This window comes from Aulonocara sp. 'chitande type north' Nkhata Bay, linkage group LG19 (genome assembly GCF_057382095.1).
Source record: "Aulonocara sp. 'chitande type north' Nkhata Bay isolate Kocher_YH1m ecotype deep benthic linkage group LG19, A_spYH_male_GT1.1, whole genome shotgun sequence".
In the NCBI taxonomy this organism is placed as follows: domain Eukaryota; kingdom Metazoa; phylum Chordata; class Actinopteri; order Cichliformes; family Cichlidae; genus Aulonocara; species Aulonocara sp. 'chitande type north' Nkhata Bay.
The window spans coordinates 17027301-17040560 of NC_141362.1; the positions used below are offsets into that span (position 1 = coordinate 17027301).

Below are 13260 nucleotides of genomic sequence, written 5' to 3' on the forward strand. Positions count from 1 at the left end.
TGCCTTTCAGCTTCAGAGTTTTCTGACAGATAATCTATTGAATGTTTTTCTTTCCTCAGGATGCAGCTTCTATGTTAATGATGATGGACGTCACAGAGGGAGACTGTGTCCTGGAGTCAGGATCTGGATCGGGGGCCATGTCTCTATTCCTGTCAAAAGCAGGTTTGAACTCGTATATGGAAGCACGATCACCAGTTTCGCTACACACAGAAGTTGATAGCAGATTGTTTTTCTCTTCCATTTGACATATCTGGATATGCAGGCAGGTGATAAAATGAAAGAATTTCACTCAATTTCACTAGCCGGGACCACACCCTCAAATATGATTGGGCAAAATTTTTTGAAAGAGAATGGAAGTTGGAGTGAGCAAAGAACTCAGTGAGGGTCTGGTTCCGATAAGAGAAGGTGAAAACTAAGAAAGGCGTGGGGAGGGTGGGATTTGGAAATGAAAGCAAACCGGAATGTGAATTAATGATCTCCCAAAAGTGTCTGTTTTTATAAATTCAAAGTGGCTTTACTTAAAATAAATCAACAACATAAGCTACAGTTATTATTCGAATTCTTTTATCCCCCCACATAAACAGACTAAATGTTCAAATGGTTAAATAATTTAGCTACATCTCAAATTTAAGCAAAATAAGCCCATTCATTACACTAATCACAAGAGGATATAAACTGTACATTTCTGCTCAAAACCCCAAAATAAAAAAAATTAAAAAAAAGTAGAAAAAAAGTAAACACAATGGCCTTGTGCTTCCATAAGGTAAAAATTAATAGAAGATTTACAGCAGACTGACACATTAAATGAACACAAAGCACATATTAAATGAACAGTTTTATGTGAACTGATTTTATAATAAGGCAAAGATGAAGGGTGACAGCGTGGATCAAATTTCCATTTGAACTGCTGTCCAGGGAACGACTCAACTTCTCAAGTGCTGACTGTCCTCATTAATCTTTATGAAAACCAATAAAAGTCAAATCTGTGATGTGAAGGAAAGTGGTGGATGTCACATTTCCTCAGGGAAAAAATCATTTAGACAAAGTGTAACTGCTTGCTGTGGAGCCTGATTATGTTTTTGTTTTCCCCAGTCGGCTCTAAGGGCAGCGTGCTGAGCGTAGAAGTCAGGGAGGATCATCACAGGAGAGCTGTGCTTAACTACAACCGCTGGAGGACATCATGGAGTCTGCGACGAGGGGAGGAGTGGCCCGATAACGTCCAGTTTCACAAGGCTGACCTCTGCACAGCCTCTTCGCTCCTTGCTGGTCGGGGATTTCATGCGGTCAGTGTCGGGTTGAAATGTTCCTCATTTGTAACATTTTTTGTCCTTCTATCAGTACAACACCACCTGAACACATCATTGGTTAGACGTAGATCTGATTATCAAGTGGATAATTTCTACTGCAGGTTGCTCTTGATCTGATCAACCCTCACCTGGTTTTACCCACTGTGATTCCACATCTCCACCCCGGAGCTGTGTGTGCCGTCTACCTCGCCAAGTATGAAGCTCGACCGTGTCATTTTCTACTTATAAACTAAATGTAGTTTATTCCTCTCACCCCAGCAGATTTAGACATTTTTTTTCGTCACTATGTAATATTACCTGCTTGGTTACATTTTCTAGAGAAGTGGAAAACTTGCAAAAGAAGAAAAATTTGTTGTAGATCCAGATTTCTATAGTTTAGCTGTGAAACTGGCCTTAGCACAAGAAGGGCCCATTGGAAACAGCTATTTGCTTTCTGAAGCGAAACACTTTTCTCTTGGCTGAAATTAGATGAAGACAATACTACTATTGTTATATCGGTATGTTTCATATCAAGTCAGAACCAGGAGAATGTTAGCTTGGCACAAAGAATAGACACAGGAGAAAACAGCCCGCCTTGATCTGTCTGAAGGTACCAAAGCTAACCTGCTAGTATTTCCAGCACACATTAGCTAATTTATTGGAGACCAAATACGCTACAGCTTCTGTGCCATGAGGAAAAAATAACCTTTCAGAAATTAAAAATATTGGTCTTTTCTGCTCTGTTAACTGTGTCTATATACCACAGCATAACTCAAGTCACCGACCTGCTGGAAGGAGTTCGATGTTCAACACTCCCTTTACTGTGTGAACGCGTCATAGAGCTTCCACTCCGGGAATGGGTGGTGGCTCCAGCCCTTCAGAAGGATGGACGATACTGCAACAAGAAAGCCCAAATCCTGGATGAAAACCTAAGTCAGGACGGCGAGGCATCGGAGGAGAGTGACAAAGGTGATTAAAAGTAACACGGCAGAGTCTCACAGAGTCCCCTTGAGTATTTCCACTCAAGTTTGATTGTCATTTCAGAAGACCCCGAACCACCTTTTGGGAGTATCCCTTACATTGCTCGACCTCACCCTGAACAAATGAGCCACACAGGTCAGATGTTACCACGCATCTAGTCCCAGTATCAGTTATTGTATGATGATATAATTAAAAATATTAAATGTGTAATTTTTGCCTTTTTTCAGCTTTCCTGGTGAAACTGAGGAAGTGTGTGCAGTAACATTTCTACCTGTGGGGAAACCCTGAACACAGATTGTTACACATCAAATAAACTGTCTTAAAGAAGATAATAAAAAGTCAAAACTGATTTGTCCTTTAATGCAAAATTTGCCTTCTTAGTGAAAATGGCTCTGTGGCATAGTGAATATACAGAATCTGTGTGTGAGTAAAGAGCAACAGAACAGTTTAGTGTACTGAAGCAGGTTGCAATGAAGACTATGAAAATTCAAAAGTCTTGGATCATCAAACAGCACACTGGCAACACAACACCAATACAAACTACAAACAAACCCTTCTGTGTAACTGACAGCATCCAGTGCTTAACTCATTTACATCTGTGAAAAATAGTATGTGACAGAGTCCACAAATAAGTTAAATAAATAAATAAATACCAACACAGGGCGACTTTTGAGGCGACTGACAAACTGGGGATTCAGACTTTTACTTCAGAGTAAAGTGCTATTAAATCCAGTAAAGGAAGCATTAACTGCTTGGTTGATTTAAACAGGAAGTCGCTGATGCTCTACTCATTAATCCAGTCCATGAAGGTGTTCAATGTCGACTTGCAGGAAGAGTCATTCCCTAAGAAAAAAAGATGGAAACATGTAGTTAGGTATGAGTTTAAATCTTAACTGCAGAGCTTTATCTGTATACATACGAGCACTGTAAATACGTGTCCTGTGTTCCTTATATTGTGGCTGAGTTGCTGTCGTTCCCAGTCGTTTCCACTTTGTTATAAAGCCACTAAAAGTTGACTATATAATATTTAGTAGCGAGGAAACTTCACAGCTGGACTTGTTGCACAGGTGGCATCCTATCACAGTACTACTTCACTGAGCTCCTGAGAGTGACCCATTCTTTCACAAATGTTTATAGAAGCAGTCTGCATGCCTGGGGCTATTGATTTTATGCAGCTGTAGCAATAGAAGTGATTGGAACATCTGAATTCAGTTATTTGGATGAGTGAGTGAATGATCCCACTAATCCACTTAGTGGGACAATAGGTTCAAGTGCAAAAAATACTAACATTATGCGTTTTTGTTGAAGAGGAAATTATTTCTGCAGTTTGGATTGCAGGGCTTCTTGAACGTTGGTTTTAAACTTAACTGGGCATCCTATACTGACCAGCTCTTTACACTATAAACCACACAGTAAACAGAGACACCAGCATTAGTTATATATACTTGGTACCTCCTTTGGGATTTGCACAGCTGAGCCTCTGGAGGGAGGAGGTGTGGCCTATTCTGGTGTCACGCTTACATAGGGAACAGGACACAGGTGAGGCATAGGGCCCACGGGGAAAACGGACACGGTCGCCATCATTATACTGCCGCTGGGCACCGCCATGGTGATCGGAACGCTGCCGCTGCCACACGAAATGAGAGGACACAATGGCCATCACCTGGAAGACAGGTCGAAGAAATAAATACAGCTCAAACAGAAAAAAATAACAAAATAAATAAATCACATCACTGCAAAACACACTCACAGACACTAGAGATGGAATGTCTGGCATTAAACCCAAGCAATAAAAATGGCACTGCGCAGCAAAAACAAGACCCTTAAAAATTCCCAGAGAAGCACCATTTATCAGTCTCCTCAGGCAATTATACTTGTGTGTACCTCTTCACAGCAGCGTCTGCTGACAGCAGCTCTGTACTCTATGCGAGCCCACAGCTTGTCTCGCTGCTCAAGGAAGCGGGGAAACAGTTTTTTCCAGTTCTTGCCCAGTGCCCACGGAAAAATTTCATACTTGCTCTCCTCCTCATCCTCCTCCATGGTGTTGGCAAGATACCTACAGGAGGAGAGCGAAAGCCGAGTTCAGGGCTGTAGGTTTGCCAAGAAATATCACATATAAAAGCAGAAGCAAACAAAGTTTCCTTTTCATGACAGAATATAATACAGAAGCAGGATTTTCAGGCTTTTCTCTGAACTTACAGTGCAATGAAAAAATTCTTTCTGGTGTATTCAGTACTAGTGAAGCAGGCCCTTTTGAAGTACACAAAGGTCATGGCTAGGAGGTACTGATGAAATAGAGGGAAAAGATGGTGTCACTTTAAAGCATAACAAAGTTTTGTAGCTTTCATCAAAGTAATAACTTTACCTTGTCTGTCAATTTATAGCAACCATCCACCCTTAGAAAGTCTTTTATCAGGTCATCCTCTGTAGACAAAGAGATGTTAATATATGAGAATTTAAACCAAATTTCACATTTTCTTGAGCGCATCCTGCTTTCTTGTTAGATCTACCTACCAAAAAGATGGAAATATGCTGCCATTTCCTGCCGCTGGACAACAGTTGACTGAGGCACTTTGGTAAAATACAGGTCACCCTGGTTTGACTGGATACTCCACACCACACCCCGGGTGTTCTGACCACGGTGTCTGCTGAGGCTGAGGTTTCTTCTGATTGGGCGAACATTTTTGCGTTTGACCCGAAGGGTAACAGAGGGAGGAGTTTTCATCATGCTTCAGCTTGAATCATCTGCAGAAAGGAGTCCTCTGGTATGTTATCACTGCAAATGAGAGAAAAAGTATGAGCAGTGAGCATCATCACTATAGACTGTCACTTTTTTTGGAGGGGGGGGTCAAAGGGTTGTGCCAAATTCGAGTTTCTTACCATCATTTGCCCTCAAGACACATTTAAAGAGCTAAATGTTTCTCTCTTTTCAGACATTTTTCAAGAGGCAATGTAAAAATTAAATTATCTCAAAAATTACTTTAACTAAGGCCTTGGGGAGGGGTCTGCTATAGTGTCTCTATCAATACGAACTTTCACGAGCGTGACTAAAGCAAAACTAGAATGACACGTATGCTTAATTTCCCTAAATGATTTGGATTACCGCGTAGAAAAATGGGAACATTATTTAATAATGAATTTTTCCGAATAAGTTTAAAGAGTTTAAAGTGTTTAAAGTTAGGCAGGTTATCTGTACGTCATTAACAATAGGCAGTAAAAGGAAGAGAAAGCCCGCAGCTCTTCAGCAACACGAGCTATCAGCTAGCTAGAAAACTGACTAAAAAAAAAAAAATCACTCAATTTAAGTGACGACTGTTTTTAGCGGCACAAAGAGACGCTAAAAAATTAAATAAGTATTGTTCTTATGAGAAGCTTAACTCTCATACTAACCAGCAACACGTTTTATAGGATGAAAGTGAGTATAAAGCAGTCGCTTCAGGACGCTGACCAGACGAGATAGTAGTTTGCTGTTGGCAGCTCTGGCAGTTTCTGGAGCGCGCTTCGAGATCTGTGCCAGCGGTGCACCTGCGCGCGAGGACGAGCACGCACTGGCGCCACGTTTTCTTTGCTTATGGCGATCTCTGTGTGGAGTACGTGGAGTTATTATTAACAAGCCAAACAATTTAAATATGAAGAATACTATATTAAAAACACACCAAGCACTTAGAGTGTAAAAATCACATATCAGTTTCTAATGACTTTTTCTCTTAATGAGATATTTGTTTTGTTATATTTCATTTTATTTTGTTGAAATAGACAACAAAGGCTACCAATCTACTTATTTATGCTATTTTTCTGTGTATTGTGGTTGTTTATTGTGTTTGAGTTACATTCAAGGTGCTGTAACAAATGATTATTTTACATTGGGGATAACTGATCTTATATAAGGGAAACTTTTGCAAGTTAATTTGTAGGAGGCAAAATCACAAAGGAGTAAATCATGAACTTTATTTACTCTTACTTTATTTATTTAGTGTAGTAGTTAGTTTTGGTGGTTTGTTCTCACGTCATTTGATTGTTTAAGAAAGTGGCTGAAGGAAAGATGTGTAATACGCAACTATATTTGATTTAATGTTGTCAAATGTGGATAAAATAGAATCAGTGTAGCACATTTTCTAATTCTGATGAAAACAAAATGCTGTGTTTTTCTTTCTGTTTTTTTCTATTGGCTAAGTTAGGATGTATTGTTTTGCAGGCTATAAAAAACCCACCTGAAGCCAGCCTTCATTACCCAAATGAGCTTAAGTTCTTAGAAGTAGGTGAGTTTTATATGACTTAACGTGACATATGTGCAGGCTGAGGAGTTCACTGAAAGACTCACTAATCCTTTCAGCTGCTTGTCCTTCATAAGGTGCAGAGGGATGTTTTTTTTCCGAACATGCTCCAAGGAAATTTTATTAAACATGGCCACCAAACTGTGGATTTATTCTGTCTGTCTGTGACAGTTGGAAGCAATTCGTAAAATGGATTTATCCACGTTTTGTTTTGGCAGTCTACTTGCGGAAAGGGATCTTACTCAACGAGTCAACGACATTAGCCATCTGAAAATGACAGCTGGTGGCTAAGAATCTTTGCTATTTTTTTACACAATTGACTGCACTGTCTGTATTAGTGTTATCTAGGGAGAAGAGAGAAAAAAACACCCTGTACAGCAGAAATGGGTTGCTCACCATCTAAAGGTAACAATTTTGGCACTCTGGGTGCTATGAGGAAGGGGAGAATGCTACCCCCTGCACCTCAAGACAACCCCAGAGATCCACAGTTTGAAGATGAGGAAAATCATGTTTCATCTGGAGCTACAAATGGAGCTACAAAGGAAAAGAAGACAGGTGGACAAACCCAGGTACTTCAGAAAGAGTCACACATGACACCACAGAAAAAGAGGCTTGATACTGAGCAAGTGAATATGGAAGCAGTTAACATAGATAAGCTGGGGAATCAAGCAACAGAAAAAAGCACAGTATCACAGAGGAAAGAGAAACACAATGACAAACAGGATGTGGCAGACAAAAGGCTTAACAGGAAACCAAAGAAAAATGCCAAAGGTGCAAAAGTTCTTAAAAAGAAGGACAAAGACAAGCTATCTGAAGAGCACAAAGTGGACTTTCCAGAACCCTTGGTAAAAGCTCACCAAGCTGCGTATGCCTTTTTGAATCCTAGCATAAACAAATATGATGTTTTGCTTGGACTCTTAGAACAAGCAGCTGAAACTCAGGTTTCTGTTCAGCCTATGGTTGCCTTCATGGCTCTACGTTACGAGGAAATAATTCAGGGACTAGAAGACATGGTGGAGGAGGGAGAAAAAATTTTAAAAGAAAATGGCGAACATCTTGCTTGGCCAAGCCAAATGAAAAATCTCTCATCCTCTACCCCTCTGAAGTCTGGCTCTCCCAATATCGAACCCCCACCGGATTTGTTGCAGCAGCTGCTTCAGTACACCACACAGAGAATGAGAAATGTGAGCCAGACTGTTGGAAGAATTGGGGACTGTGCTTTAGAAGAGGCAGTGGAGTATTTTGCCTCCGTTTCAGAGCTTTTAGAGGAGAAACTTAAAGTCAAACGTGCAACAGAGAGTAGGTTAATGCAACTCTTATCCCGCATTGAAATGGCCTCTCTGCACAAGCCTGGCCCAGAGGATTCAGCTCTCTTTAGTGAGGACAGTGGAATTGGGGCTGAGAATGAATCCCTTGCTGGATCTGAGAGACGCCAAAGACGAGAGAGTTGTGAGTCTACCGGGACAAATAGAGCTACTCCTGTCAGTCCTCTGCGAAGAGTGTCAAGGAGAAAGCTTCGGGGTCAAATAAGTCCTAGTGTGTCCCTTACCTCACTCAACTCACTAGGTTCTACATGTACCATAATGGCTAATGACCAAAGAGACTCATTGCTCGGATCTGTCTCCACAGAGTACGGGGAAGAGGATGTCAATGATTATGATGAGGTGGACAGAGATATAGGAGATATCCAAGAAGCAGTTCAAAAGCAATTTAATTGTTCTCCTGTAGACTGTAAGCTACAAGAACCTCGACGTTTACCCCCAAAGAGGATAGAAAATCCTCAAAATCTAGAAATGACTATGAAAATGAAAAATGCAATAAGTGGTAGGATACAGTTTGTATCGTCACAAAACCCTAGTTCTAAAACAAAGGCATCAACGAGCACAAAAACTAGCACACAGGATTGGACAGATGATGAGGTACGATCTCCAAGGAGGCCTCAAACAGCAGCAGCTGTACGAAAGGCACAAGTGAAAAAGACCCCGGTGAACAGGGGTCAGCGTTCCCGGTCAGCAGATTCCCTTCGGAGCAAAGGGGAAGATCCTACTCTTCTTGAACTAGAAAGGACCCAGAAAGATTTAAACCGGAGATTGCAGAGCATAAATAAAAGCAAAGAAGAAAGAAAAACAAGGACTGATCCTTTAAAACGAAACCAAGGAAACTCACCAGCACAATCTCCAGCAATAAATCAGAGACAGCCTTCATTAGAAAAGAAAAACAACCCCCAACCACCTAAAGACAAGGCAAGTCCTACAAAGTCCAATAGTAAAAAACAGGAGGCAACCAGTGAAGTTGATGATGATAAACAAAAAGACAAGAATATACCCAAGGGTCTTATAAAAGCCACTCCACCTCCTAGCCCCCCTTTATCACCCCAACCATCTTCTGGCCTTCACAGAGGTAGGAATTCAGTCAAAAAACTGATTGATACATTCAGTCAAGGAATAGAGGAACTAGAAGGTCCCAAAGTCCTGGGGCCTCTCAAAGGTGTGCGAAAATGTGGTGTTCCAGTGTTACCCGGTTTAGGAAATGTAGAAGCTGTGCTGACTGCTGGGATAACTAGCTGTAGGTCTGAATCTACAACATGTGAGAAAACAGATTTAGACCTGGATAGTCTTCCTCCACCAGCAATGGAAGTATTATTGGACAATTCCTTTGAAAGCGCTCAGAGTACATCAACTAGTGTAGCAGCAGATGGTGCAACAAAAGTAGGAAGATCACCTTTGTTGAAAAGGGGTTTAATATCACAACGATTGAAGGCCTCAGTTCAGTCAGTGACGGTACTGCCAAGCAAAGGAGGCTTACCACAAACCTCCAAACACATTTCCCCTGTTAGAGTGGAACAACAAGAGACATTTCCTCTGTCTAAGGTCAATCAACCAGATTCGGAAATCAAAAAGGATTCCTTATATCAGCAACTCAGAAAGAACATACAACTAAAACCCTCTTCAAACTCTCAGTCAGAGAAATTGTCAACAAGTTACGTAGGACCGTGTGTCACTCAAACAGAATTGAGAGACATACAAGATGGTGGTAACATTTCAGTGCCTGGATTCAACACCACAGCATCTTCTGTGCCTGCTTCGGTAGAGACTAGCCAAACACCTGCCACCCCACCTGTGTCTAGAGGGCGAATGTTGCCTTCCACACCTTCTACTCCAAGCAGCTTACATCGAAGACTTCCCAGTCCCCACAATTTCAAAAATCAGCCTACTCCACCCTCTTCATCTAGCCCCTCTCTTAACAGAACACTTCCTACACCACCTGCTCTTCAGAGGAGACTCCCCAGCCCACCCGTATCAAAGCAGAACATTTCGAGCTCAAACTCAGTCGCTTCATACCCTTTCAAAGCACCATCTCCCCCAGCTTCGCCAAAAGTACAAAGATGGTCAAGGGAAAATAGCAGTGAAGACTCATCAAGTGCTAGGACAATTAGTAATGCACGTTCAGTCTTCTGTCCCGTTTCTCTGTCCATGTTTGAAGCCCAGCCTTGTTCAGTAAGCAAGCCCCCGCAAGCATGGACCTCAACCAAAGTTTCATTCCTCTTACATACTTTTGAGACACGTGGGAGGACTCCTGCATCTGTCCATGGGCCACGACCCTTTATCAGACGTAGCCATTCAGACCGGAGGCAGAGTCTAAGTCTACCACAACAATCACAACGCATCTCAGTGGCTGAGACTTGTGGGAGTGAACCAGCGATATATTCACAGGGGTGAGATTTTACCACATTTGTACTTCTCTTAAATGATTATTCATGACTTTTGTTTGTTTTTTTGTTTGTTTTTTTACCTTAAATTTATATAACGTTCTGAGAGAAATTCTGGACAAATGCCCCTCTTTGGTAGGAGCTACCCTATTTTATTTTAAAAACACCTACTTGGTTATGGTTTTGGAAAGAAAACAGTATTAATAACATACATAACAATTAAGTGGCATGGGGTCCACTTGGGAAGCAATTAAAAGATTTTTGAATATCACAATATAATAAAAGCAGGGTGACAAGATTTCCTTGCACAGGATTTCTTTTCTTTGTCCTCCTCTCCCACACCTTGAAACAATGTTCCCTATTTTGAATGTTTTTGGAGGATATGCACTTTTCTAAATCATGGCTTTTACCTAATCCATGTAAAGGGACAGCTTTTTATTCAAGTTAAATGATGGTCTGTCTAATTCTGTAACCGTCAGGAAAAGTTAGACATGACCAAAGATTCACAAGCGTTGCAGATTTTGGTGATTCAGATAGAAACTGCTACAAAGAAAATTAAGCAGCAACATATATAATGACAGAGTTTTTGTCTTTTTTGGTAGACTTATTTTTCAGTTCATAGAGATTTTCTGATATGAAGTGATGCCACTCTTAGGCCACATTATCACTTAAAGAGTAATTATATTAAATATAAAAAATGCTTACATTGTAGGTGTCTCTCAAACAGAAGCTCATTCTCACAATACATTATGCAACAAATAACTCTCTGTACTTAATGCTACGCTCCAACCTCCCACTGATTTTTCCCTGCTGTTATTACTGTATTACGTTAGATTTATATAAAACATTTAATCTCTCGTACTTCACGAGTCAGTATTGCACCAAGTGACTCGGACTCACCTGGCCCAGTTACCTAATTGCTAATGACAACATTTTCTGTTCTTTCTTTTAGGCTAAACTATGAACCAACCAGAGATGATGACTCATGGGGTAGCCAATCAGACCTCAGAACGACAACACGCTCTGCATCACACCCAGACCTGTGTGTTGTTGGACGTGCCTTGCACAAGGACTAAAGGGGCCAATGCAGAGCCAGGAGGATTATGGATTAGCAGGCCTTACTGAGGATTTAAGTCGATGCTGTTTATTCCACTTGGAAGAGAGGAAGAGCTAATTCTATCCACTCTTCTGCTGTAACACACCTCCACAGTGTTTATAATTATATGTATTTCAGGTTTTATTAGTTGTAATTCTTTCATTGGTGTTTTTCACTGCATTCATGTCTGCACTGTATCTGAAAAAAAAAAAACCATGCTCCTGAGCTTCATGTTTACATCACAATTTAGTCTTCCTCTTTTTTTATAGATTGTCTTCCCACTAATGACTAAGTTTTTGGTATTTAATCACAAAGTATTCACAAATTTACCTTAAGTTCATTTCGGCATCAAAATTCATAAATAAAAAGTATGTTCATGTTTTTTTTAAACTGTAGTATTATTATTCTGTCTTTTATTTTTTATTGTTTTGTAATAAAAATAATTCCATCCCAACTTTGCATGTACTATCAATAACAACTGTCATAATGCTGCATTTAGGTGTTTCATGATCCCTGAAAATGACTTAGGATACTGTATTTCTTGCTAACATCATTATGCTATTATGCTCACAGTGGTGATGCCAGCATTTTATCTTTAGGGGGCAAATTATGTTTATGTGTAATTTGAAATTAATGTCCTGTAATTAATGGAAAAGTAGAAGTTGCGACCTGGTGAACTTAATGGGAATGCAACTAAGAATAAGAGAAATGGTTGGACCTAACGTTACAGCGTCTTACACTCTCGGCATCTATTACATTAATCCTCACTGTATTCAGAAAAGATCAACAAGTTACAAATCTTTTCTTATAGTTATGAATTACTTTCTAATTATAAGGAGATTTCAAGGTTCCAGTTTCATATTTTTATTATTAAAGAATGTTAAATCAAGTTCTCAAAATAATGAGAAAAAAGATAAATCGAATGCTACATATTTCTTCCCCAGTAACTATATACTAAATATACATTGTAGTTACATTGTAACTACAATGTATATTTAGTTTTTCTTCTATGTATGTTAACACTTTAGAAAACTAAAAATGCCAAATTAGCTATTAAAAATGTCCTATTTTCCCCTACACGTTTTTCTCTTTTTCCATAATCCTGGCTAGAAATGGAACATATACCTTTACTAAAAAAAATCCTCTGTTTTCTTAACTGATAATTAAGTAAAGCTTTCATGTAAGGATAAAAGAAAAGAGAATAGGGAAAGAATACGTTTTGTATACTTTTGTAATCATATCTCATCAGGAAAAAAACAGCCTATTTTAATGTTGAGGGAAAAAACACAGATGGGAACCACAAGAAAAAAAGTATAGACATTTATTTTTCCATCCATGAGTCAGAAGGGTTTTTTTGTTGTTTTTTCTTTCATTGCAACACGTTCATTTCATTTACATTTAGCATACAAGCATCCTGTAGAAATGGTCTTTTAATGATCTTTTAAGAAAATATTGTCCATGTCGTATTTGTGTGCTTCATCCAGCCTCCACAATCTAACTGGACTGAAACAAGCATGAGCAAAGTGCAACAAGGGAAAGTAATCCAGGTAATGACCTCATGAATCTGGTTAAAATAATGTCACGATTTTCTTAAAACCAACCTCAAGTGAAACTGTGACTTCTTTCAGAAATCTTTCTTTTTTTCAATATGTTTTCTTATTTAGGCTTTGTTATCTTCAGTGTTGATTTGCAATGCTATACACAGTAAACAGGCTTGACTTGTACAGCACAGCATAAAATTGCTAAAATGTAAGTAGAGATGGTATAAAAGTTACATACTGTATATGTATGTAATGTATATGTATATATGTCAGTATATACCCAAGAAAACTGATCTTGCTTTGAGTTCAGCGAGGGGGAGAAATGCCTTGTAAATTAAAGTAGAGGAGGCAGTAGTTCAAATAACCACTCACT

General features: G+C 39.6%; 3 protein-coding genes across 6 annotated transcripts in view; 2 read left to right on the plus strand and 1 right to left on the minus strand.

Annotated features, from left to right (window-relative positions):
• trmt61b (tRNA methyltransferase 61B) overlaps positions 1 to 2616 on the plus strand; it is an 18395-nt gene extending 15779 nt beyond the window's left edge. For 3 of the 4 annotated variants that reach the window (XM_086274003.1, XM_086274004.1, XM_086274002.1), the window contains exons 3-8: positions 60 to 162; positions 1093 to 1283; positions 1409 to 1500; positions 2053 to 2255; positions 2331 to 2402; positions 2495 to 2616. In XM_086274003.1, coding sequence (XP_086130129.1) covers positions 60 to 162; positions 1093 to 1283; positions 1409 to 1500; positions 2053 to 2255; positions 2331 to 2402; positions 2495 to 2529 — 696 coding nt within the window. In that variant the 3' untranslated portion in view covers positions 2530 to 2616. The remainder of the gene's footprint in view (positions 1 to 59; positions 163 to 1092; positions 1284 to 1408; positions 1501 to 2052; positions 2256 to 2330; positions 2403 to 2494) is intronic. The other variant, XM_086274005.1, reaches the window with a different exon arrangement.
• Positions 2597 to 5815, minus strand: spdya (speedy/RINGO cell cycle regulator family member A). The gene is made up of 7 exons (XM_086274006.1): positions 5658 to 5815; positions 4782 to 5043; positions 4633 to 4691; positions 4467 to 4552; positions 4152 to 4323; positions 3720 to 3930; positions 2597 to 3110 (listed from the first exon to the last, which is right to left on the minus strand). The coding sequence occupies exons 2-7, from the start codon at positions 4993 to 4995 to the stop codon at positions 3052 to 3054; spliced, it is 801 nt and encodes a 266-aa protein (XP_086130132.1). The 5' UTR covers positions 4996 to 5043; positions 5658 to 5815; the 3' UTR covers positions 2597 to 3051.
• Positions 5816 to 6563: 748 nt separating this feature from the next.
• pcare1 (photoreceptor cilium actin regulator 1) lies at positions 6564 to 11741 on the plus strand. The gene is made up of 2 exons (XM_086275221.1): positions 6564 to 10256; positions 11203 to 11741. Exons 1-2 carry the CDS (start codon positions 6925 to 6927, stop codon positions 11324 to 11326), a joined length of 3456 nt encoding a protein of 1151 aa, XP_086131347.1. The 5' UTR covers positions 6564 to 6924; the 3' UTR covers positions 11327 to 11741.
• The last annotated feature ends 1519 nt before the right edge of the window (positions 11742 to 13260 follow it).

Bases quoted from the DNA above. Each gene is read 5' to 3' on its own strand.
- spdya (XM_086274006.1), bottom strand. From the start codon at position 4,995: ATGATGAAAACTCCTCCCTCTGTTACCCTTCGGGTCAAACGCAAAAAT. The intron at 4,324-4,466 runs GTAAGTTCAGAG...CTCCTCCTGTAG, and splicing joins AAGAATTTTTTCATTGCACT to GTATCTTGCCAACACCATGG. The intron at 3,111-3,719 runs GTACCAAGTATA...TTTTTTTCTTAG, and splicing joins CTGTGCAAATCCCAAAGGAG to GGAATGACTCTTCCTGCAAG.
- pcare1 (XM_086275221.1), top strand. From the start codon at position 6,925: ATGGGTTGCTCACCATCTAAAGGTAACAATTTTGGCACTCTGGGTGCT. The intron at 10,257-11,202 runs GTGAGATTTTAC...TCTTTCTTTTAG, and splicing joins CCAGCGATATATTCACAGGG to GCTAAACTATGAACCAACCA.